This window comes from Gallinula chloropus (assembly GCF_964237585.1).
Source record: "Gallinula chloropus genome assembly, chromosome: 1".
NCBI classification, from domain to species: Eukaryota; Metazoa; Chordata; class Aves; order Gruiformes; family Rallidae; genus Gallinula; species Gallinula chloropus.
Window position 1 is genome coordinate 18,417,375 of NC_140085.1, and position 22,370 is coordinate 18,439,744.

At 41.3% G+C, this 22,370-nt stretch overlaps 1 protein-coding gene across 1 annotated transcript in view; it reads left to right on the forward strand.

Moving 5' to 3' along the window:
• The window catches only part of ST13 (ST13 Hsp70 interacting protein), a 22,786-nt gene extending 451 nt beyond the window's left edge, over positions 1-22,335 (forward strand). Inside the window, exons 2-12 of the mRNA XM_084263013.1 lie at positions 4,647-4,704; positions 5,983-6,052; positions 6,163-6,233; positions 6,740-6,806; positions 7,330-7,414; positions 9,407-9,517; positions 11,381-11,483; positions 14,606-14,722; positions 15,391-15,454; positions 17,122-17,198; positions 20,496-22,335. Coding sequence (XP_084119139.1) covers positions 4,647-4,704; positions 5,983-6,052; positions 6,163-6,233; positions 6,740-6,806; positions 7,330-7,414; positions 9,407-9,517; positions 11,381-11,483; positions 14,606-14,722; positions 15,391-15,454; positions 17,122-17,198; positions 20,496-20,624 — 952 coding nt within the window. The 3' untranslated portion in view covers positions 20,625-22,335. The remainder of the gene's footprint in view (positions 1-4,646; positions 4,705-5,982; positions 6,053-6,162; positions 6,234-6,739; positions 6,807-7,329; positions 7,415-9,406; positions 9,518-11,380; positions 11,484-14,605; positions 14,723-15,390; positions 15,455-17,121; positions 17,199-20,495) is intronic.
• Positions 22,336-22,370: the final 35 nt, after the last annotated feature.

The window sequence follows — 22,370 nt, forward strand, 5'->3', positions numbered from 1 at the left end:
CTCTCCCCCTCCCGCCGCGCCGGGGTTACGGCTCCAGCGCACGAGAGATTTATGGTGTTGGTGTTTCGTATTTAAACTCCGGCTGTTCCCGTCGCAAAAACCTCTCCTCCCCCTTCCCTGCCCCCCTTCCCTGGGCCCTCTCAGTGTCTCAGCTTTCCAGGCTGGCGAGCCCCCGAGTAACGCTTCCCGCGCCCGTTCTCGCTCGGCGCAGCGGAGTTGGCTGGTCTGTCTGAAAGGGAGGCGGGTTTGAGGGGGAGCGGGCGGCGTTGCTTTGCCTCCTGGCGCCCAGGAGGCGCGAACTACCTGTCAGCGTAACGCGCGGCGAGATTGCTGCCCGCAGCGTGGTTGTTCTCTCGGGAGCAGCTGGCCTCTCGCCCGCCCCGCGCCGGGGCGCTGCCGTTGGCGCCGCGCGAAGCCTCCCGCTCCGTGTGGCGCAGCAGCCGCTTGGCCATAGCAAAGCAGCTCTGGCAGTTACACCCCGAGCGCCCGGGGACGCCGGGCTGGGAGTGTTGAGGCCCTTTGCTGGCGGAGAATCCGCGGGACCCCGGCGATTCGGCTGGGGTGCCTCTGCCTGGCTTTCGAAGCCACAACCCTTGCTACTCAAAAGGGCTCCGGGATGCGGGGGGCTGGGGGTTGGAGCCGATGATCTCTTGAGGTCCCTTCCAACCCCTGTGGTTCTGTAACGTGAGGAAGGGCTGTGCTGATACACGTTCCTGTGAGAGGAGGAAGTTGAAAGGTTTTTATCTCAGGACAAGCTGGTGTTTGTTTTAGAAAATCTGCTTTAAATTTTAATCTGAAAAATATTTTAACTGTACTTTTTGCTCTATAGTACATGTAATTATGTGAAAAACTAATGGGGCTTTATGTACATGTAATATATAAATAAATACAGGCATTTCACTAAACATCACATAATGAAAACGAGTACAGTGAACTTTTATTTTACTGTAATACTTAAACGTTTTTATACATCTGAATATTAGCGTGGTTATAAAACCACTCCAGTTTAACTAAGTTCAGTTTTGTATGAGGCGCTGGAACAGGTTGCCCAGGGAGGTGGTGACTGTCCCCTCCCTGGAGGTGTTCAGAGTTGGGTTGGATGGGGTCTTGAGCAGCCTGGTGTGGTGAGAGGTGTCCCTGCCCATGGCAGGGGGGTTGGAACTTGATCTTTAAGGTCCTTTTCAGCCCAAACCATTCCATGATTCTATGACAGTAACTGCATATGTGTCTAGGAAGGCAGTGCACGCCTATCACATTATACTGCAGCTCATTAGTTCCTTGTGCTAATGTGCAGAAGGCTTCAGTGCCTCACCCTAGGTTATATCCATTATTCTGTCTCGTAGTTCTTAAGGTCTGAAGAGGCTGTTTCTGGGAGGGAGAGGAAGAATACTGACTTCACAGAATGACAGGCCATTAGGAGTTGGAAGGGACCTCGAAAGATCATCTAGTCCAACCCCGCTGCCAGAGCAGGATTCACCCAGACTAAATCACACAGGAACACATCCAGGCAGGTTTTGAACATATGTCCAGAGAAGGAGGCTCCACAGCCTCTCTGTGCAGTCTGTCCCAGTGCTCAGTCACCCTCACACTGAAAAAGTTCCTCCTTATATTCACATGGAACTTCCTGTGCTCCATCTTGCACCCATTGATCTTGGTGGCCCTGCCCTGGACTCTTTCAAGGAGTTCTATGTCCTTGAACTGAGGGGCCCAGAACTGGACACAATCATCCAGGTGCAGTTTCACTAGAGCAGAGTAGAGGTAGAAAAGACCTCTCTTGGCCTACTAACCACACCCCTTCTAATACAGCCCCGGATGCCATTGGCTGCCTTAGCCATGAGTGCTGGCTCATGGTCATCCTACTGTCCACCAGGACTTCTTTTGGTCAAAGAAAGCATTAGGGAATGGAAAGGTGAACATCTGTAATGTAATTTTTTTCCACATCATTGGAGAGGGTCCTGACTTCCATGTTGATGTATTAAGTCTTAACTTCTTTACTTTGCTTGTTATCTTCTAACCTTTATTCCCTCCCTGTATTTAATTTCTGTATAGAAAGCACATACAAATGTATGGCTGTGTTTGGAAAGTGTTTTGACATCCTTTTTAGTCATGCCTGCTTTTTCAAAATTGCATTAAAATACAAATGTTTTGACTTGAATTGTTGTGAAATGAGTCATTAAAGGGAATATGTTTGAAAAACCTGCAGCTGAGGGAAGAAACAATAGCAGTTCTTAAAAATAAAGCACAGAATCCCAAACTGATGAACAAAGCTTTTTGCCTTTTGTTGTTGTTTTGTTCAGATAGATTTTGACCCTTTTGAATTCATGACAATTCACTTTCTCTCTAAAGACAGTTTTGCTGACAGTGATGGATGTGGATGGGAAAATAATAGTTACAGTTCTTCCAACAAGTCATGAAAGTAGTGCTTCTCATCACTGTGATGAGTGGAAGTAAGGGGCCATTGTGGCAACAGAGTCCTGACAGCTCCCGAGAGTTGTAGCTGGAATTGCACAACTCCGTTTTAGCACAAAGGTTTCATTTTTTGGCCTGTGCACACTGTTTATACCACTCAGTACCCCCCTCTTCCTACAAGAGTGCCTCATAGCTGTGTATGGGTGAGGTTAAACACTGCAAACTTTGCCTGTCCTTGCTGTGCACTCGATCAGTGTAATCAAACACTATTTTCAGGGATGATTTTTAGAGTAACTTGCTTTTGAGTTGTTTGGGGCTTGTAACCCTAAATTAAATAGGGGATAAGTGGATAGCAAAAACATTTTCAGGGACTAGGAGTGAAAGTGTTAAGCCTTGGCAGAAATAGTGTGTGTATTGGTTAAACATACCTGATAGGCTGTTCTAGGCTTGGATAGTTTTTTAAGGGGGTGTGAAGAGGGCAGAGGAGACTGACCAAGTTTCTTCAGCTTTAAGATGATTCAAGGTGTCAGACTTTAAACAGCTGATCTTAAGACTGATAATTTGGAATTGCTCAATAATTTGATTCCTGTGGTTTTTTTAGCTTGACATGTACTTAAAGACATGATTGGAAGCTGGGAATGTTGCTGACCTTTTTGTGTTAGAGGGTTTTCAGTCTTTTTCCAGTAAGCCAACCTTTGAAAGACTCAGTTTTAAATTTGTTTTAAAACAGCAGTGTTGCCAACAAGTGTTAGAAGGATCTTCTGAGCATTGTGTTACCCTCGATATTAGCACTACTAAAATACTTCAGAATTTGTAGTTTCTTCTAGCCAGTCCAAGGTAAAGATTTTTACAGACTGGTAAATAATTATGTGCCCTATTGTCAGCCTACAGGGTAAAAATTTAGGAGGATCACTTACTGCACACGCTGTGGTTTTAGCTGCGGTTTTTGCCTAGCTCTGTAATGATTTAAATTGCAGTTGGTTAGTCCTTGCAGTATAACTTAGATTAAGTAGTGTCAGCATTTCGAGGACATATCTAGATTTTTGCAATAGCTTCAGAAGATGCCTTTTTTATGGGTAACTTGTGGGTTTTTTTTCTTGATAGTTTATACTTGTAAACTAGCAGTTTGCTTGCCTTTTGCCAGGGCCTGTCAATCTTTGCGTATTTACTTCCCTCTTCTACCCTTTCTTCCTCCAATACATCCCTGTCCCCATCCTATGTTCCAGGTTTGTTTTCAGCCAGCTTGGGACCTGACTTGTGAGATGGTGCTTGTGAGATGGGGAAAAAGGGAGGAATGTCACTGTAGCAGCCTGGCTTAAACTGTAGGATCTCATCCTTAGGATATAGGTTTATGTTACAGTCATTCCTGGAAGCGGATATCCTGCAGCCCTCCAGTTCCTCCTGCCCACTCCTTTTGGGCCACTTGCTTCTCCTCTTCCCTGCGTTATGTCTAACCAGTTGTGCAGGGACCCAAGGAGTTGGTCGAGCCTGTTGAGTTTATAAAAATGTGTTTGGGGTTTTCTGGAGCATGTATGGCCAGAGCCATACTCAATGGATGGGAATGGCAGTCCTTGTGGCAGCCTACCATTAGGTATGAGTAGATGTTATATGAAGCAGCTGGAGAATTCAGCCTATGCTTATTTTTGGCTTCTAACCAAAACTGATGGAATATAGAAGATTATTCTATACTGAAAGAATGCTGTCTATACAGAGAATGCTCCTTAACTTGTAGCTAAGGCATGAATATTGCAATATATAAGAGAAGTTAAGTTGTTCTCTAAGCAGCAATTTTTTAATTGCATAAGCAGTTTGGGCCATGAGGGTTCTCTTAACTTGATTGATCTCTGTACCAAACCCCTTTCTAGTTTTAGTAACGTCTGTAATAACAGTATTTAGGTTTGACTTGAAACACACGTTACATTTTAAGGAGAAAATCCATTCCAGCCACGGAGGCAGCTTTTCTGCATGAGAAAGGGTGGCTGGGTGATGTGTGCTGTGCTCGAGCACAAGTCACTGTGGAGTTCTGGGTGAAAGAGCCAACAGACACAGGGTGCCCTATGTTACACCTAGAAAAGCATGGTGAATGTGTGCTATGTGCTGGCTTTACAGTGAGTTGGATCATTGTGTTTTGTGTCACAACAAAAATCTGAGATTATCAGCAGGATTTAAATCACATATGTCACTGTTTTGATAATCTTATTGTTTTCTTTTTTTGTCTTCTCTATTTTGCTGAACAGCATGGGAGGCAGAATACCGCCTGCTCCAGCCAGTGCCTCCACAGAGGAAACAAGTAAGGTGAGATATGAAGAACTTATCGTTGAAAACTAACATTTGGGCTCTGCAAAAAGTACTGAGTGGAGGAAGGAAAAAAAATACTGTCAATTTTCACTCAGATAGGGTGGGTGAATATGCTAGGGTAGTGAGTGTGACTGTTCAGTCTGAAGCCTGCCCATTGCATGATGTAGATGACTTGGTACAGATGGCTCCCTAGTTTGTTTCAAGTGTTACCATGCTCCATTTCCTTAATCCTGAATGCCTGATGTTCTGTGCAATGCAAATGCCAAACAAAGTCTTCATTTCCCTTTTTATGTTCTCACTGTCTGTTTATACACCTCTTCTGTACTCGTTAGTGGATCAAATTATAATCTTTGCATGAGGAGAAATATTAATGAGCATGGTAGGAAATTAACAGTTAAACTACCAGTTTTTTAAGGCAGTGTTGTAGAATAGTTTTTCATTGGGTTTTGTTCATTTGTTTTAAGTTAGAGAACAATTTTGGTATATAGCTAGTTACATCAGAATTTTCCCAAGGCTGGAATTCTTTTGGAAAAAGGGGAATTTTTTTTTTTTAAATATTATTTATGTAACAAGACAGTGGGTGCTGGAATCACTGTCTAGTTAGTGGATTTACTGTCTAGTTGGAACTGTATGGAGGGATTGGATATGTAATGAGGATAGTCTATGCCACTGAATATGAAGACAAGCAACTTAGGTCTGGTAAAGCAAGATCTGCTAAATAAACAGTATTCAGGGGAAATCAGTAATGTAGTTGGAATTCTATAGGAAAACATTTGAATAAAGTCTTTGCAAGTATGCACAGGTGGCAAAGACTTTGGCAAATGGAAAGGATATTTTGATTGTTGACACCAGCTTATTGGTCAGTGCTAAAGGACCTAGAGGACATAAAGCTTACTAGTATTAGACTGAGAGAATTTCCTATCCAGAGAACGTGTGAGGAAAGGCAGGAAGATTGTAAGGGTTGATTAGTTGCCAAACTGGTTCTGAATTTGGTATAACCTGTATTACTTGGTTTTGATCATTGAATTGAGCAACTTAAAGGACAGGTTTTACCAATAATAGAAGTTCTTGAGTCAAAATTTGGACTCTGAATTATTTGCGTGCAAGATAGACCTACCTGAGAGGAGGAAAAAAGGGATTGTGCCTTAAAAATAAAACAGTTCGGCCGTGGAGCAATCTGGTGCTTTGAAGATTTATTTTGGATTTTCTGATGCATTGTTGGAATAGAATATCACTCAGAAATGGTATGTGCTTACAAATACATTTCTCTTTCAGGGCAAAGCAGAGGAACAGCCGGAGGAGCCAGTTAAATCACCTGAACCAGAAAGTGAAGAGAGCGACTTAGGTGCGGAGAACAGATGACTTCATCACGTTTCGCCAAGTTGAATGTGATCCTGGAAATCCTCTCTCTGTTTGTAGGTTGTGCTTAATCTTGCTCTTTGTTTTTTCCCCCAGAAATTGACAATGAGGGAGTGATTGAACCAGACAATGATGACCCTCAAGAAATGGGAGATGAAAATGTGGAGGTAAGCATGATATTGTTAATGTCTGTGGCAGTAGGAAAGAAAATGAGAGGTTTGGAGCTTAGTCAATGATAGCAGCTGAGAGAATGAGCACTGTATTAGCCTGGTAGCAGTTGCTTTGGCTTTTTTTCTCCTAAATAGAAAACTTACTGGGTTAAAGCCACAATCTTTTCTTATTCAAGGTCTTACTCTTATCAAAAGGTTCAGGTAGGAATATCAGGTAAAAAACTACACAAAAATAATCAGAACACCCATGATACAGAAACTCCCATTTATAGAAATGTGCCATTCAACTTACTTTTTGAGCATTTTCTAGCTAAAAATAGAGGTGGCTAACATCTCCAAAAAGAAAGCAAAATATTTTTTCCCCTATAATTATGATTACAGTGCAAATTAAAAAACATTCTAGAATTGTAAAACTGGAGCTCCCTTTGGTGCTGCCTTAGCATGGTGACTCTAGCCTGGACTTTACAGCTCTTGGGTTTCATGTGAATTTTGCATTTTCTTAGGTAACTGAAGAGATGATGGATCAGGCCAATGAGAAGAAGGTTGAAGCAATAAATGCTCTAAGTGAAGGTAATATTTTTCAATTTTTTTTTTTTAGTATGTGTTAGGATGTTACGTTTGGCTCTCAATTTTAAGAGGAAGTAAATATCATGGACTATTTTAAATGCTCTCAGGAAAGAGAAAACTCACTTCTGTTGGACACCCAAAAGTATCTAGAGCATGAAAACTTCCTTAAGTACTGTCTTCCCAATGTAGCTCTGGTTTTGTGCAAGAATGAAGTTCTGCAGTGTCTTAATTGCAAATTGTTTGTCATAGTAGTTCGCTACATTTGATGATTAGTGTCTCTCATGGTTTGTCTTCATCCAGTGAAAAGCTGTGTAATAAAGTGACTTCTGACTTGATTGCAAGTCTTTCCCTCCAGCAGTAATTTTGGAACTGTTACTTCAGTAACATGGCAAGAAGGAGAAATCGGTTTTCCTTTGTTGATAACGTTCCATTTTGGAACTCCCCAGGGACATAACACCCTGTAAGGCAGATTTGGCAATTTGGATGTAATTTCTTGGGTAATGATTGAAACTTTACTGGTACTCAGGTGAACTTCAGAAGGCTGTCGACTTGTTCACGGATGCTATCAAGCTGAATCCTTGTTTGGCCATCTTGTATGCCAAGAGGGCAAGGTGAGTCATTATAAACTAGTGATTTCTTTCTGCCTCTTCTGTTATTTTTCTTAAGGGACCTAAATAATATGGCAGCTTGAGGATCTGTGTACACTTAAACCATGTGAGGAAAGAGAAAAGTACATTGACACATTTTCTCTCATAGCTGAAGTAGCCATCTAAACAAGCTCGATAATGTATTGAGTAATGGAAAGATGTTCCAGAATACATTGTGGCAAGAAGCCTTTTGGTATGTGGAGTTAAAATAATGATGTGTAACAAACACTTGCAGAATCTTTTAGGATTAGGTTGCTGATTGAAATCATGTCTTGTTTAGATACAAAGTTAATTGTACATCATGTGAATTCTGTCCCCATTGTATCTGCTAAATGTATTCTTTCACTGTGAAGTACACTTTGTTTCTGTTCAGTGGTCCTGTGTTTCAACAGGTCATACTTACTCCTGAACCCATTCTGTACCCACCTTACTGCTAATGATGTCTACCAGACTGCAGATAGTGCATGGGAACAGTGCCAGATTTGATGTGTGGTAACCCCAACTCTGACATGCACAGGCATATTTATCTCCTCATTCTTGAGGATGGCAGGGCGAGTGTGGGTTGTAAAAGCACAAGTTCTCATGGTTTTTTTTTTGTTTTCTCTCCTTATACACAAAAACCCCACTAACCATAGAGGATTTGATATTTTAGTGGATCTTTTCTGTAGCAAGGTATAACTCAAAGAAATATTCAACTTTTTATGACTTTTGTGTGATTAATCAGTGTCCTTCAACTGTTCCATTCCAGTACATCTTAACTGGTACATGCCTTGCTCTTCCTTTCCCTGTGAAAGTTTGCATATAACACCACTTGTGTACCTCAGTACACTCTGGTTGTTGTTGCTGTTGTAGTATTTTTTGAAGCCTCTGATAGTGCCATGTCTTCTCAAGACAGTTATAAAAGTTACTTCAGTTTGTTTATTGTAGAAATAAGCAAACAATGTATTGGATATTGTAAAACCTGCAGTGTTAACAAAAGTGCTGATCAAGTGCTGTGAGTAATCTGCCTCTCCTGGTGGTCTTGGGTTTTGGTTTGCAGCAGGTGTTTGGGTGATTAGGATTTTTGTGCAGCCAACATCAGTGGAATGTCTCACCAATGGGATGTAGCTTTGGGACAGTTTCCTGATGCATTGTCCATCTGTTTGTTTCTAGAAGAGAATGTGTGACTTTGCTTGCTTTATAAGAAGCCTTAATGATGAAGTTACTTAGAGCCACTCTTAATTGCTGATGATTTTTTTCAAGTAGGTATCATAGGGCAGAAGTTCCGACTTCAAGTATCTTGAACATCAAATGCTTCTGTCAATTCAGGAATTTATTTTTTGTAGTGTTTCCTTCAGAGATTTTAATTTGATATGCTGGAACCTCTGAAATATACTGCTCTACTAGTTACTCTGTATTGTGTCTTGTATTAGCAATTATTTTGCTTAACTGACAAGGGATTTGGGCTACTTTGTGGGTTTGTGTTTTGTTTTGCTTGGTTTGATTTTGATGACTCCTCTCTCCTGCAGTTCCCGATGACTCTAGCTATTGATCCTTGTAGCCTGTATGATAACTTGTGCTTTCTTTGTCTTACTGTTTTAAAGACTGTGTAACATGGCATACCTAACGTTGCTGGTTTGTTCAGATTGCTGGCTGCCCTTGGCTACAGACTCCAAACCCCATGGAACTGAACTTTCCTCTGCATTTATGTGTCTTTTCCTGCACCCTGAAGTTGTTCTTGCTGCTCTTAAGTCTGAACACTGAAGACTTTTGCTTCTTGCTAATGATTCACCTACAGTGGTGGGGGAAGGAGGAAAATAAATGTTAATGACTTCATTATCACTGGAAATCTTTTTGAACTCAGCTCTTCAAATGTATTATCTCACTAGCTTGCCTGTTAGTCATCCAAAATTATTTCCAGCTTAAGTTAGTAACTTGGTATTTCAGTATGTACAATAAATGTTCTTGTTCCCACAGTGTTTTTGTGAAACTCCAGAAGCCAAATGCTGCCATTAGAGATTGTGACAGAGCCATCAAAATTAATCCTGACTCTGCACAGACCTACAAATGGAGAGGGAAAGCACATAGGTATTGCACTGCACCTGTAGTTGATACCTTGCTTACTTGGGGGGAACAGTTTTGTTTGTGCATTCTCTCCTTCTCTGAGTTTCTGAACTGTCTTGTACCTGAGAGCAATAACCATGAGCCAAGAAACGATTGTGCTGAGGATATGGCTGACAGGAAAGAGAAGATGATGATCTATTGATGGCAGTTTGCAAGTCGGTTTGTTTGGGTTTTTTTTAACATATATTCTAACATATATTCTAATGGCTTCCTGCTGTTCTGAATAGCATATTCTAATAATTTTCTAAATATTAGGAGTTCCAGGACAGTGGGTTTATTTGTTTAGAGGTGGTTTGGGTCTGGCTGAGATGGAGTTAATTTTCCCCATAGCAGCCCTGGTAGTGCTGCTCTGTCTCTTGATAACACACCGGGGTTTTAGCTGTTGCTGAGCAGTGCTGCTACATGTCAGGGCTGTCTCTACAACATTTCTGCTTCCCCACACCCTCTCAGCAGTAGGCTGGGGGTGGGCAAGATCTTGGGACGGGACACTGCTGGGATAGTTGACCCAAACTGACCAAAAGGATGTTCCATACTATATCCTATATTCAAGCATCTGCTCGGCAATAAGAAGCTGAGAGATGAGGGGAAGAAGGAGGAAATTTGTTCTTAAAACATTCATCTTCCAGAGCAACGACTGTGTACTAAAACCTTGATTCCTGGGAAATGGTCAAGTATCACCTGCTGATGGGAAGTAGAGAATAATCTTTCGCTTTTGTGTTGCTCCTGCACATGGCCTTTTACTTTATTAAACTGCCTTTTATCTTGACCCCCGAGTTTGGGGTTGGTTTTCCCATTATTTTTTCTCCCCTCCCTGTCCTGCTGAGGAGAGGGGAGTAATAGAACAGCTTGGTGGACACCGGGTTAAACCACCACAGGAGCTTTTGTTTTTACAGTTTTTATTTACTAACCTGTAATTCTTAAACATTTCTCTGCTGCCCTTGTTCCATTAGATCATAAAGCTCTTTTCCATAGTAAGTTAAACTGCCTAGCTGTTTAGGAAATAATTTGTTGGAACTGAAGAGTGTTACTAAGCAAATAGTGCACTCATTTAGAATGGCCAGTCTGCAATTTCCCACAGCTATAGTTAAACTTTATTTTTAATGACAATAAATCAGGCAGAAAAGAAAAAATTATACTACTTAGTGTGGAAGCAGTAAACAAAACTGGAAGGAGTAAATTCTAATAGAATTTAGGAAAAAGCATTTTAAACAGCGTTCAAAGAGCAGTGTTTTAATGTCTGCAGTTTTAATGCACTGCATAGAGCTGAAGACTGAGAAGACTGGAGGATGGTTTGGATTAACACCTCTGTCTGTAAGCAGAAGGGCTTTGACCCTTTAGGGATACCACCACCTGCTTAGATCTCTGATTCTCAAGCGTTTGTATAAATGAGTAGTGAGGAGGCATGCACAGTAACTTGTTTGACACCTTCAACTAAGATGTAGTGCATCTAGTTAGCTGGGATGCTTGGGTGCTGAGTGAGGAGGGTCTGCTTAAGCTTGAGGTAGTAGTAGTGTAGACTTGTAGAACGTGTAGTTATGCACTGAACATGTGCCTAGTGATGCAAACGATGGCACTAGTGGATTGAGGGGTACTATCATTTTTACTTCAAATGAAAGTTCCTGCAAGTCTATGAAACAAGCAAGTACCCTCTAATAGCATCTTAGTGTGAAGGTTACAGAAAACACCATGATTAAACTTTAAACTTCTGTAAGTCCACACAGGTACAGATAAAAACACTGAATGTTGCATGTTTTTAAATATTTTAAAGAACTACTAAGCGTTCAGTTGGCATTTTCTGTCTGAATGTTGGTATCTTTTGAATTCCAGACTTCTGGGTCACTGGGAGGAGGCTGCTCATGATCTTGCATTAGCTTGTAAACTGGATTATGATGAAGATGCTAGTGCCATGCTGAAGGAGGTGCAACCAAGAGTAAGTGGGGAGGCCTAACGGAGGTTCCTCCTCTAATTTCTTTGAGTGACATTGCTGCCTTCACATTCTTGCAGTATGGATCGTTTTATGGGAGTGTGTCATCTGGCACTTCATACTGAGCTTGTAAAGACTTGTGTCTTCCATCCCAGCTGTCTCTGGGGCTGGGCATGTAACGGAGCAGTGAAATAATGTATTCCCTTTATATATCTAAGCAGCAGAGTTTTAAATAGTTGAAGTTCATTGGGCGTTGTAGAATCTAGATTAAAGCATTTGGAAGAGTAAGAGAACACTGATCAGTTCAGCAACATTTTGAAGTAAATCCACTATCACAAAGCTTCATCTTAAATACATTTTACAAAGGAAGTGCTCTTTGCTGCGGTTTGTACTTTCATTAGCCTACCCCATGAGGGCAGCATTGTCTCTGTAAAACCGGCGTTCAGCATTTCTCAAGTGATTGACCTCAGCATTCTTCTAAGGAAGAACTTTGTTGTGTACTCCTTTGAAGTGGTGGACAGACTCCAGATTGCAGCTGTTGCATTGTATTTGGTTTCAGTGGCAAGGTTCTGGGGAGGTGGAGGCTGCAGTGCTGGCCTCTTGTAAGAAGACACATGGGGCTGCCCCTGTGTCAGAGCCAGGTCCTGCTGCTGCAAAGCAGACCTGCTGCTGGCCAAAGCTGAGCCAGTTAGCGATGTCTGTGGTGCTTCTGTGAGAACATATTAAAGAAAGGGTTAAAAACCACAGCGAAACAGCTGTGAGAGAGAGAGGGGAGGGGGAAAAATAGGAGAGAAGCAACCCTGTAGACACCAAGATCAGTGGAGGAGGGGGAAGAGGTGTGCCAGGCATGGCAGCAGAGATTCCTCTGCAGCCTGTGGAGAAGACTGTGGTTAAGATGATGTCCTCTTTGAGCCCATGGATGTGCATGGTGGAACAGATATTTACCCTGCAGCCCATGGAGGGCAGTGGGCCACATCCACTTGTTCTCTGGCGTGAAGGAAGCCGCAGCCCATGTAGAGTCCACACTGGGGGAGGCTCCTGGCAGAAACTGTGGCCTGTGGAGAGAAGCTCACACAGAAGCTGCAGCCCATGGGGGACCCATAATGGAACAGTCTGTTGCTTAAGGACCATACTCTGTGAAGAGAACCCATGCTGGAGCAGCTTGTGAAGGACAGTATCCTGGGGGGACCCAATACTGGAGCAGGAAAAAAGAGTGAGGAGGAAGGAGCAACAGAGGTGTTACAAACTGACCAGAGCCCCCATGCCCCTGTGCATGTGTGTGGGGAGGAGGTGGAAGGTGGGGGGCGGAGATGAAGATGTAGGAAGAAAGGGAATGGGAGGAAGGTGGATTTCATTTTGGCTCTGCTTCTCATCCTCTTACTCTAATTTGAATTGGCAATAAATTATTTTTTTCCATGTTGAGTCCATTTTGCCCACGATGGTAATGGGTGAGTGATCTCCCTGCCTTTATCTAAAGCCAGGAGCTTCTCCATCTTGTTTTCATTCCCTGTCCTGTTGTAGGTTGAGCTTGGCTCTCCCTCCACAAACCACAAACATTCCAGTGTCTAATAGCTTCAGCTTTTAGTTTTCCTACCATGTCTTTGTAGAAGACTCCATCTTCAGCAAAACAACAATGGAAATCATCTTAAAATATATTAGTCTTCTGTGTTGGGGACTATTGATCTGTGGGAACTGTAATGAGGACTTAGGTCTCAACTTTTTTTATAAGAGGTACGCTTAACGCTTGGCAGAGGGGGGACCTTTTATTTCCCAGTGAATCTGCCTGTGCACAGAAACAGCAGAGTATGTCTGATACATTCATGTGCAGTTGCCACTGTCTGGGAATTTGTGTATGTAGCTCGAGGAAAAATGTATGATCTTTTCATGAGGGATTTTTTTAACCTTTAATATGCATTCACCTAATTTATTCACTTTACTAGTACTTTCTTGTTTTTAGCACTTTCAGCTGAAATTCTGAGTCAAATCCAAAAAATGCTTAGTTCATTTTGAGAAATACTTATAAACAAAATCAAAAGCTTGGAAACTCCTTATTTCATTAAAAAAAACCCTCACAACAAAATACTTACCTCTCTCTTAATGAACTATTGAGTGGCTGTAACATCTGGTTCTGATAACACATACTGCATTTGGTATCAGTCATCCCTGCTGCCTGCTGTGTGCTTTCTCTGGCAGATACATTTCAGGAATGATGTGGTATGGAATGGTATCTCCTAGCTAAAATAGGTTGTGTCAAAACCTCACCACTTACAAAATCATTTATTTGTTTAAAGGTTAGTCTGAAAGAACAGAAGAGTATTCACTGTAGGAGTAGGTAGTGTTATCTGTTCTTGAACCTTGTTTTTTGCTGTGTTTTGTAGTTCCAGGAGTGTTACAGGGTACACAGTTTGTAAGATCATGAACCCTTTTGCAGTGCTATATCCTGGTTTCAGGAAAGCAGTGCTGCAGTTAGTTCTATTGTTACAAATGAACCCAGAGTGAGGAGCCCTGGGGAGGTCATTAATAACCACTCTGTTCTGCCAGGGCTGTAGATTTGATAGTCTTGACAAAAGGCTAGTATCAGGAAGCATGTTTTCCTCCACACCAGCCCTTTCTTGGTTTGGTTCAGGAATTCTCTGGTCTGCTTGTGTCAAGCTCTATATGCTGCAAAGGCATCTGGAACAACAATAATACTCTGTGTGTGTGTGTGTGTGTGTGCAGGGCAAATTAGATTTCTGCTTGTTCTGATACTTAAAACTTTTCCTGGGAAGTTGCAGGTTTTAGCCCTGGAGAATTTTGTATTTCAGCACAAAAGCCAAAGGGACATGGAATGGTAATGGGTTTAAGTTCTAACTACAGTGTAAGTCCCAGAGCTATATAGCAAAAACATGTTCTGGAGTGTATGTTGTGATGAGTCCAGTTAGGGCTGACTAGACATGAGTAACGGATTGCCATAGAGAGAAAGCAGCAAATGGCCTCTAAAGCAAAGGGGCTTTTAGGATGTGTAAATTGGATCTTATTTTTAGAGCACTGGTAAAAGCAGATGGTTATGCTTGCCTGTATTTTGTATTGAAATTCATTGTGTGGTATGCTGGGAATGTGTATTAAATCTTGGTGTTTCATTTTAACAGGCTCAGAAAATTGCAGAACATCGCCGAAAATACGAACGGAAACGTGAGGAAAAGGAAATCAAGGAAAGAATGGAAAGAGTGAAGAAGGCACGGGAGGAGCATGAGAGAGCACAAAGGGTGAATATTTAAGCTTTAATGTTGCTTAATGATTTGGAGAGTGTCACAGTTATTCTGGTTAAAATCAGTTACAAAGGAGTGTAGCTTTATATTTTAGAGAGTTGATTTCTGTCTTAATTACTTGACCAATAATGAAATCTGGAGAAGAGGGCATTGTACTGCATCTGCTTTTATTGCTCATGACATCAACAGGCTCTGGAATCTACTAATCCTGTATTTCAAGAAGTCAGTTATTGTACGACTTTGCCAGAATAGCTTTCACTTAAAGCACTTATGTCTCCTGAAGAGGGAGGTTTTAAATTCAGGATAATACTAGCTTCTCTTCCTCGCTTCCTGGCAGAGTTTGCTTTTTCTTCATGCTTTACTGATACGTTTTATTATGTTGGAAGTGTGAGTTACTTCTAAAAACATAAGTTGAGGACATAAATCATACAGTTCATATTCATAAAAGTGTACTCTGCATAACTTACCTGCACAAACATACTGAAGTAAGAGCAGGCATGGCTATCTCTTATCAGTAGTTTTGTACATAAAATGCTTTGTTTCAGGCAGGTGGGCTGTGATAGGAGACAGTCTCAGCTATTTTTTTTCTCCTAAAACCACTTGAGCAGTAGAAATCAGGCTGCAGTTCCATTGCTTTGTGTGGAATGATGTGCTTTCATCTGCAGGAGGAAGAAGCCAGACGGCAGGCAGGAGGAGCTCAGTTTGGTGGTTTCCCAGGTGGTTTCCCAGGTATTTATTTATTCTAAAGCACCAATACTTGAGGTAGAGGTGACTCTTGTTTCCATGTGAAGTATTATATTCGCTGGCTTTTTAGCATTTGTTCTGAAGATAGAGAGAAAAATATTTCATGATGTTTTAGAACTTGCCTACAAATAACTGAGCACAAGTGAGAAGATGGATGGGATTCTTTTAAAGAGGGTTGACACTGGATAGCAAGAAGAGGGAAGACAGAAATCAATAATGATGGATGACAATGAAAGGATTTAGGTTTGATAAAACAAAGGTGCAGTGTTTGCTCAATAGTATGTGCTGAAAAACTAATACAAAATTGTTTTCTACATTCTGCTTAAGAACAGTAGTTTTAAAGAGGAAAATTTGAATTGAATATTAGGGAAGTCTGGGGGGAGGGTTTGCAAACCACTGTGGAACAGAATAGTTTCTCAAAGGATGTAGTGCTTTTCCCTTTATGTTATGGAAAAGCTGCCCTTGAACAGCTCCATGAAAATTGTGATTTCCATGTTACATTTGGATACAATAAATGGAGGAGAAACAAGAATAAGTACTAATGGTCTTGAAGATTGACATGTAGTTGAGGTAAGCTGTGTGCTGAATCATCTTGTCAGGAGAACCATATAGAGACCTTATATCTGCCCTGCTCAGCACAGCTGAGGTAGCTGCTGCTGAGGGATTCAAAACCAAACCTCAAACATTTTGCTTCAAGAATTTTTTTTTCCTTTGATGATACAAGTTTTTCAAACCTAAAGTTGCCACCAAAAGTTGAATGTGCCTTGGATGTATTATTGCTGCTCTGCTTTTGCCCTTGAATAGTTCACCCAGGCATCCAAACTCCTTGTGTTCCTGGGTGTCATGGTTTAACCCATCTGGCAGCTAAAACAACCACACAGCCATTCACATGTGCCCCCCTCCCAGTGGGATGGGGGAGAGAAACAGAAATTTTAACAGAAGCCATGAGTTGAGATAAAGAGAGTTTTAATAAGACAGAAAAGGAAGATGATGATAAAAGAATGTACAAACCAAGTGATGCTCAGCACAGTTGCTCCCAAGCTGATGCTGAGCTAGTTCCTGAGCTGCTCCACATCTTGCCCAAACCCCTGGCTATATACAGAACATGACATCTTACAGCATGGAATACCCCTTTCGCCACTTTGGGTCAGCTGTCCTGGCTGTGTCCCCTCCCAGTTTTTTGTCCACCCCCCACCCCATGTAAGAAGCTGAAAAGCCCTCAACTGCTTGGCAACAACTGAAGCATCAGTGTGTTATCAACATGGTTCTCATCCTAAATCCAAAACACAGCATTGCACCAGCTGCTAGGAAAAAAAAACCCTCCCTGCTGAAACCAGGATGGTGGGCTTGAGACCAACCTGATTTGAGTCAATTAGAAAAATAAGTGCATGCATCTACAAGATGCTGAAACCTAACACTCATTACAAGGCTCCTATTCAGTTGGGTTAAAAACACATGAAATAAGGCATAGCTCTTCACAGAAAGAGAAGGTGAAGACCCTGCTTTCCATTGGGTGGACCAGCTGTAGCTTTATGGAAGACATGGCTTGAGGTGTGACAAAGGAAGTGTATCTTGGTCTCTCTCAGTGAGCATCCTGTTTTGATGATTAAAGTGTTTTTTCACCATGCATTCTTCTTCTGTTGGGTTTTCAGGTGGATTTCCTATGCCTGGAGGTGCACCAGGTCTCAATGAGATTCTCAGTGATCCAGAAGTCCTTGTGGCTGTGCAGGTGAGTATAAAAATCAAAGCTAAATGTTCTGAACAGGGGAAGAAGAGCGCCTGTGAGCTAAGAGAAGGAAGAAACGTGTGACCTTCTGGATAGCTATGGGATGTTTGCTTTTCCCTCTTGTGAGACTCTCTCCTGTACTTGTGGGAACAGACTGTTTAGCTTTTTTCAAAGTACAGGAGCTTAAGTAAAGTTTTCCTGTGCTGCTCCATACTCATCTATGATATGCAAAGCTACATGCTATATAGAGTTCTCCATCTCTGAGTTTCTTGAGTGGTTGTTACCCACATGGTATAATATACTTGCTCCTTTTTTGAATGCATTGTGGCAAGGTAGTTATGCACAAACAGAAATTTATCATATTTTTTCAATACAGTATGTTGCAATAATATTGAGATGAGAATTACCTTTCTCTGAGTGGCTTAAGTGTTTGGGTTTTGCCAGAGGCAAAGTAGTATCAGAATAGTTCTGCATCTGGCATTTTCTAAATTCATGTTCAGAAAGTTTACTTCCCCAGTGGGCTTCATTAACAGTGCAATTAACGAATTACTCAGTGTCATAGCTACTTTTACACAAGAGAAGTATTCTCCAGCTGATTTAAGTAGAACATATCTGCCAAGATCAATTTTAGGGGCAGGCAGGCTAGGAAAGATCTGGCTGATACAGTTTAATTTGTGTACTAACATGCTCAAGTGTGAAAGTGTCTTGTTACTTGTTCTGAAATGCTGTGGCTAAACTATGTGTGGTTCTCAGTTCATTGAACAGTTGTGATCCCCAGCTAAATAATAGCATCCCAAGGGACCCTGATTTGATATGTCCTGAGATCACAAAAAACCCATTTCTTTCCATGAAAAAAATTCACGGGTTAAGGGTCACTGCTGGTTGGAAACACACCTTTGCTTAGGCTGCCACAGTCAGCAATGGTGACGTGTGCAAAAAATCCAGAAAAGCCCATGATTTGCAATTGTACTCATTACCTGGCTAATTTATGCTGTAATACAGGAGTTTGAAATTAGAGTTGCTGAAAACAGAGCTTTGAGGTGTAGCTAATTGTTAAGCACTTGCCAGATGCCTGTAAGGCAACCCCATTGCGTTCTGATTATACATACCCCAACCTATTGTAGGACTCTGTTGCAAGAATGTGTGTTGACAGTGTTTTCTGATAATGCCAGGCAGGCTTTAACATGTAGAACCTGTCAGCAAAGCCCTGGGTCTCCTGCTGATCTCTTTGTGCCAGATATGATTCATGCAGCGTTTCATGTACGTCTGCACCGCTGCCTTTTCTTGCAGCGTCCAGCTGACCATGTTCTGGGCCTCTCTGAGGCAGCAGTGCAGGCTCTGATTTTAAAAGACAGCAGTTTCTACTGCTTGGCTTATGCTCAGTGCCCTGGTGGGATATGATGGTGGATCATGGTAGCTGGCAGCTATTACATAGGTTATCTGAGGTGTCACAAGAAGGTCTGAAGATACTGAATCACACAAGTCTCTTTCAAATTGTTTACCCTAATACACAGTTTTAACTGACAGCACGTAGAGGTTTTTCATAATGAGGAGTTCCTGAAGTTGGAATATTCTGAGAGTAAAGACCTTCTCAGTCTCTTTAGACTTTATGACTATCGTGTGATCATCTTTGAGACTGTTCCCTGTGAAACCTTGGATGTGTTAAACATTTTTATAAACACAGTGTAAGGTTGAGGGTTTCCAGGGAGTTGCACAGAATGACTGACTTGCTGTGAATTGAAAGGACTATAAACCACATAGCATAAGATTGGATATTTAACATTCATTTAGGTGTGCTTTGACACAGATCAGCGACTAAGCTTATGCAGCTTTTAGTTCTGACTTCATACATACAAGACAACACAGATTTAACAAGACACAATCTTTATTGTCATATGCCTTAGTTTGGAATCTGAAATTCAGTAACTTTGAGGTTGTGAAAATCATCTTTCTTTGCATAAGAATCCTCCTATAGAAAGTGAAGAAAATGCATCTAGTGTCTGTTCTCTGAACTTCAGCATCTTATTTTTCATAGACTTTGCAGATTCCCTTTAGTGAGGGAGACAAAACACTTGTAAATCCTTCCGACAAAAGATAAGACTTGACTGTTGGTTCCCAACATGTAGAAACCAGGACTGAACCATGTGGGTGATTTCACCTACCAAATACAATTTTGGATCTGACTTGCTTAAGCAGCTTTTGTCTGTATCTGATCCTAGAATAGATACATGGTGGTGTTACTGTAGCTCAAGACAGCTATGAGGACACCACATGGTTTTGATGGTTCCCAAAGAATACATCTGCAGTACCAATGCCCTAGAAGTCTAGCAAAGATTGTCTCTTTTAGTGAAACTACTTAAATGTGGTAGAAAGAACAGCAGATAAAACTACAGCTAATGTGGATGACTTGTGTTGGGCTTAGTGAACCGCTTGTACCTTAGCTGAGTTAAAGACAACTTGAATCTCTGCAGAAATTGCTTAGAATGGGAACGTTTTTCCAGGCTGAGATGTAAACCAGTCTATACAGTTTTATTAAAGGCCACTGTTCAAAACTTATACGTGTAAAATGAGTAAAACCAGTTCTAGTTCAGCGGAAGCCAAGGGTGTGCTAGAAATACAGAAGAAAGTATGAATGCTGCTCCATACTAAGTAAAGAAGATGAAGGGTTTGGTTGGGGTTTTTTTGACTGCTGACTTTATAACGTGTATGTTAAACTGACCACAGTAATGTGATCAGCTCTAACAAGGTTTTCATCCAATTGTGATTTCTCTGAGGAGGTGGGGAATGACTTGAGAATTCGGTGCATTTTTAAAAGACAAACACTGCCACAGCATCTGCTCACAGTCCAGCAGATTTAAAGTTTCTGCTGCTAGAAGGGGGGTGAAAGGGACAAGTAGCAGCAATTGCTCAGGGGAGGGTTATCCTATCATGCATCTTACACACGTGGAGCTTCCACATCCCTCAAAATGCATGTGCAGATGCGTGAATAATCCAGTAGGTGTGGCTATGTTTGATGGTTCCTGTTTTGGGGAAAAAGAACTCTTTGCTTATCCCTTTTCTCCCACACTGCACTATTACTGCAGGACACTCCATGCTGACTCTGTTTTTTTCGGATGGCAGCATTAACAGCATGCACTGTATCACTGGGTTCTCCTTAGAGACCTCTTGCCCAAACCACTAATCTAGTTTTCTTAAGTGAAAAACTGAGCAAGACTTAGATTTGGGTTAAAATCACCTAACCACTAACTTTTGTAGACTTGTTTTATAAATGCCCTTTTTGTTTGGTTTTTTGTCTTGCAGGATCCAGAAGTTATGGCTGCATTCCAAGATGTTGTCCAGAACCCAGCAAATATGTCCAAGTACCAAAACAATCCCAAGGTCATGAATCTCATCAGTAAATTGTCTGCCAAATTTGGCGGTAAACCATAAAATCTCTGGTTCTCAGAAATCATATCTGAATGGGAAGGATTGGATTTGGCTAACCAGTGTTGCAATAAAACAAACCATTGTACCTCTGATCTTCTTAAGAAGAGAAATGGGGTGTTATAAGGAGAACTGCTCTCTACCCCCAAGCATTGACTTTATTCAGTGATTGGTTTACAGCACTCAAATTATATTCAGATGACCTAGTTTGAACCATCCCTCCTTGTCCAAGAGTTGCAGCGTTTTATCCTAAGTGTTACAGACAATTTCTTTTCAATGTGTGCTCCTGTAAGAAACAGTAATACTCCAGGACCGTAAGATAAAAACCTGCTGTTGTATTATTTTGGATTTTGTTTTCTTCATTACTCTCTGTAAGCAAAGGGCAAGGAATTTTGAACAGTTGAAGTCTGTCTTAATCTTCTTAGGACAGAGAAGTTGGCCTAGTCACATACATAGCAAAGGTGGGACAAGTCTGAAGAATTAACTGGATAAAGGAATTGTCTACAAATACAAGTCCTTATGATGTTTTCTGGGTTTTTTTTTAATGGGTGACTGACTGTATAGCTATTAAAATTACCAGTATAACCATGCTAGCTAGTTACACACTGGAACTTCTGGCAGTACTGCAAATAATGTAATATTTTGATCTCCACAACTGTGTAGCGAAGGCACAGCCCTGTCCTTTGCACAACCTGGCATGCAGTACGTATTGCAGCGGCCACAGAGGTTTTGTTACTTGCTCAATTCTTGTCCAGCACCTTTATGTAATGTTTTATTTATCAGTCTGGGTATGGGAGAGCAGCTTGCTGTCTGTGCTTGTACTCCTGTCCTTTCCCAGTTGGCAGGTCCTCTGCTGGTTGCACTCGCCCTTCCTTGGGGCTTTGCTTACCAGGTTTCATCTATTTGGAAACTTTAGGGAAGGAGTCTTATTTCCCATCACTACCTCTGTCCCATTGAATCCAAGCCATCCAGAACATGTAAATACAGTTATAAATCAATGAAGGGGAGAATACCCAACAAAACTGCAGCTCTGGGTTCTGAGTCTGTCTGAGTCTTCAATGCTTATTGATTAGAATTTCTTGGCCAAAGTCCTACTGTCTGCTTTAGAGGTGATGACTCTTCCTTCACCGCATACTGTAGTCTTCCGTCTTTACTTGTGTCATTTTCTTTAAACAAAGAAACAAAAAAACCCAACCAAACACACAAAAAAAACCCCCAACAGAATAAAAAGCTGTAGTTGTGGTTACATACTTTGGTGTTTTGAGGCTTGTGCTATGGAGGGAAAGGTGAAGTAATGGGAGGAGACAGAACATTCTTCTAGCTTGTGGATTAACAGCATGGATGTCCTTGAAGCAGTGTCTGTGTTGATGATGTTCAGTTGATTTGTCTACCAATAAAGACAGCTGTTGCTTCTGATTGTCTTGGCTAAAACATTTATCTTTCTGTGGAAAAATGACCGTAGTTACCTGTTCACTACTTGAATCTCAACACTCATGTTACTCTTTTGTAATTCTGTATCTTAAGCCATAACTGATGTTGCCATGTTTAAATAAATCTGGAAGTGTGTAGGAACTCAACGACAGTTGCAAAAAAAAAATTCCCCAACTGCTTTTTCTCATACTAATCACCCTGCGGAAAGAAATGTGAATCTTTTTGCTTAAGAAATATAGTTCTGAATACTCCTCTTAGCCTTTAAAAATAAAGTATGATTTTGAAAAATAAAGCTTTTTGGGTTTGTGTAAATTTTCCGAT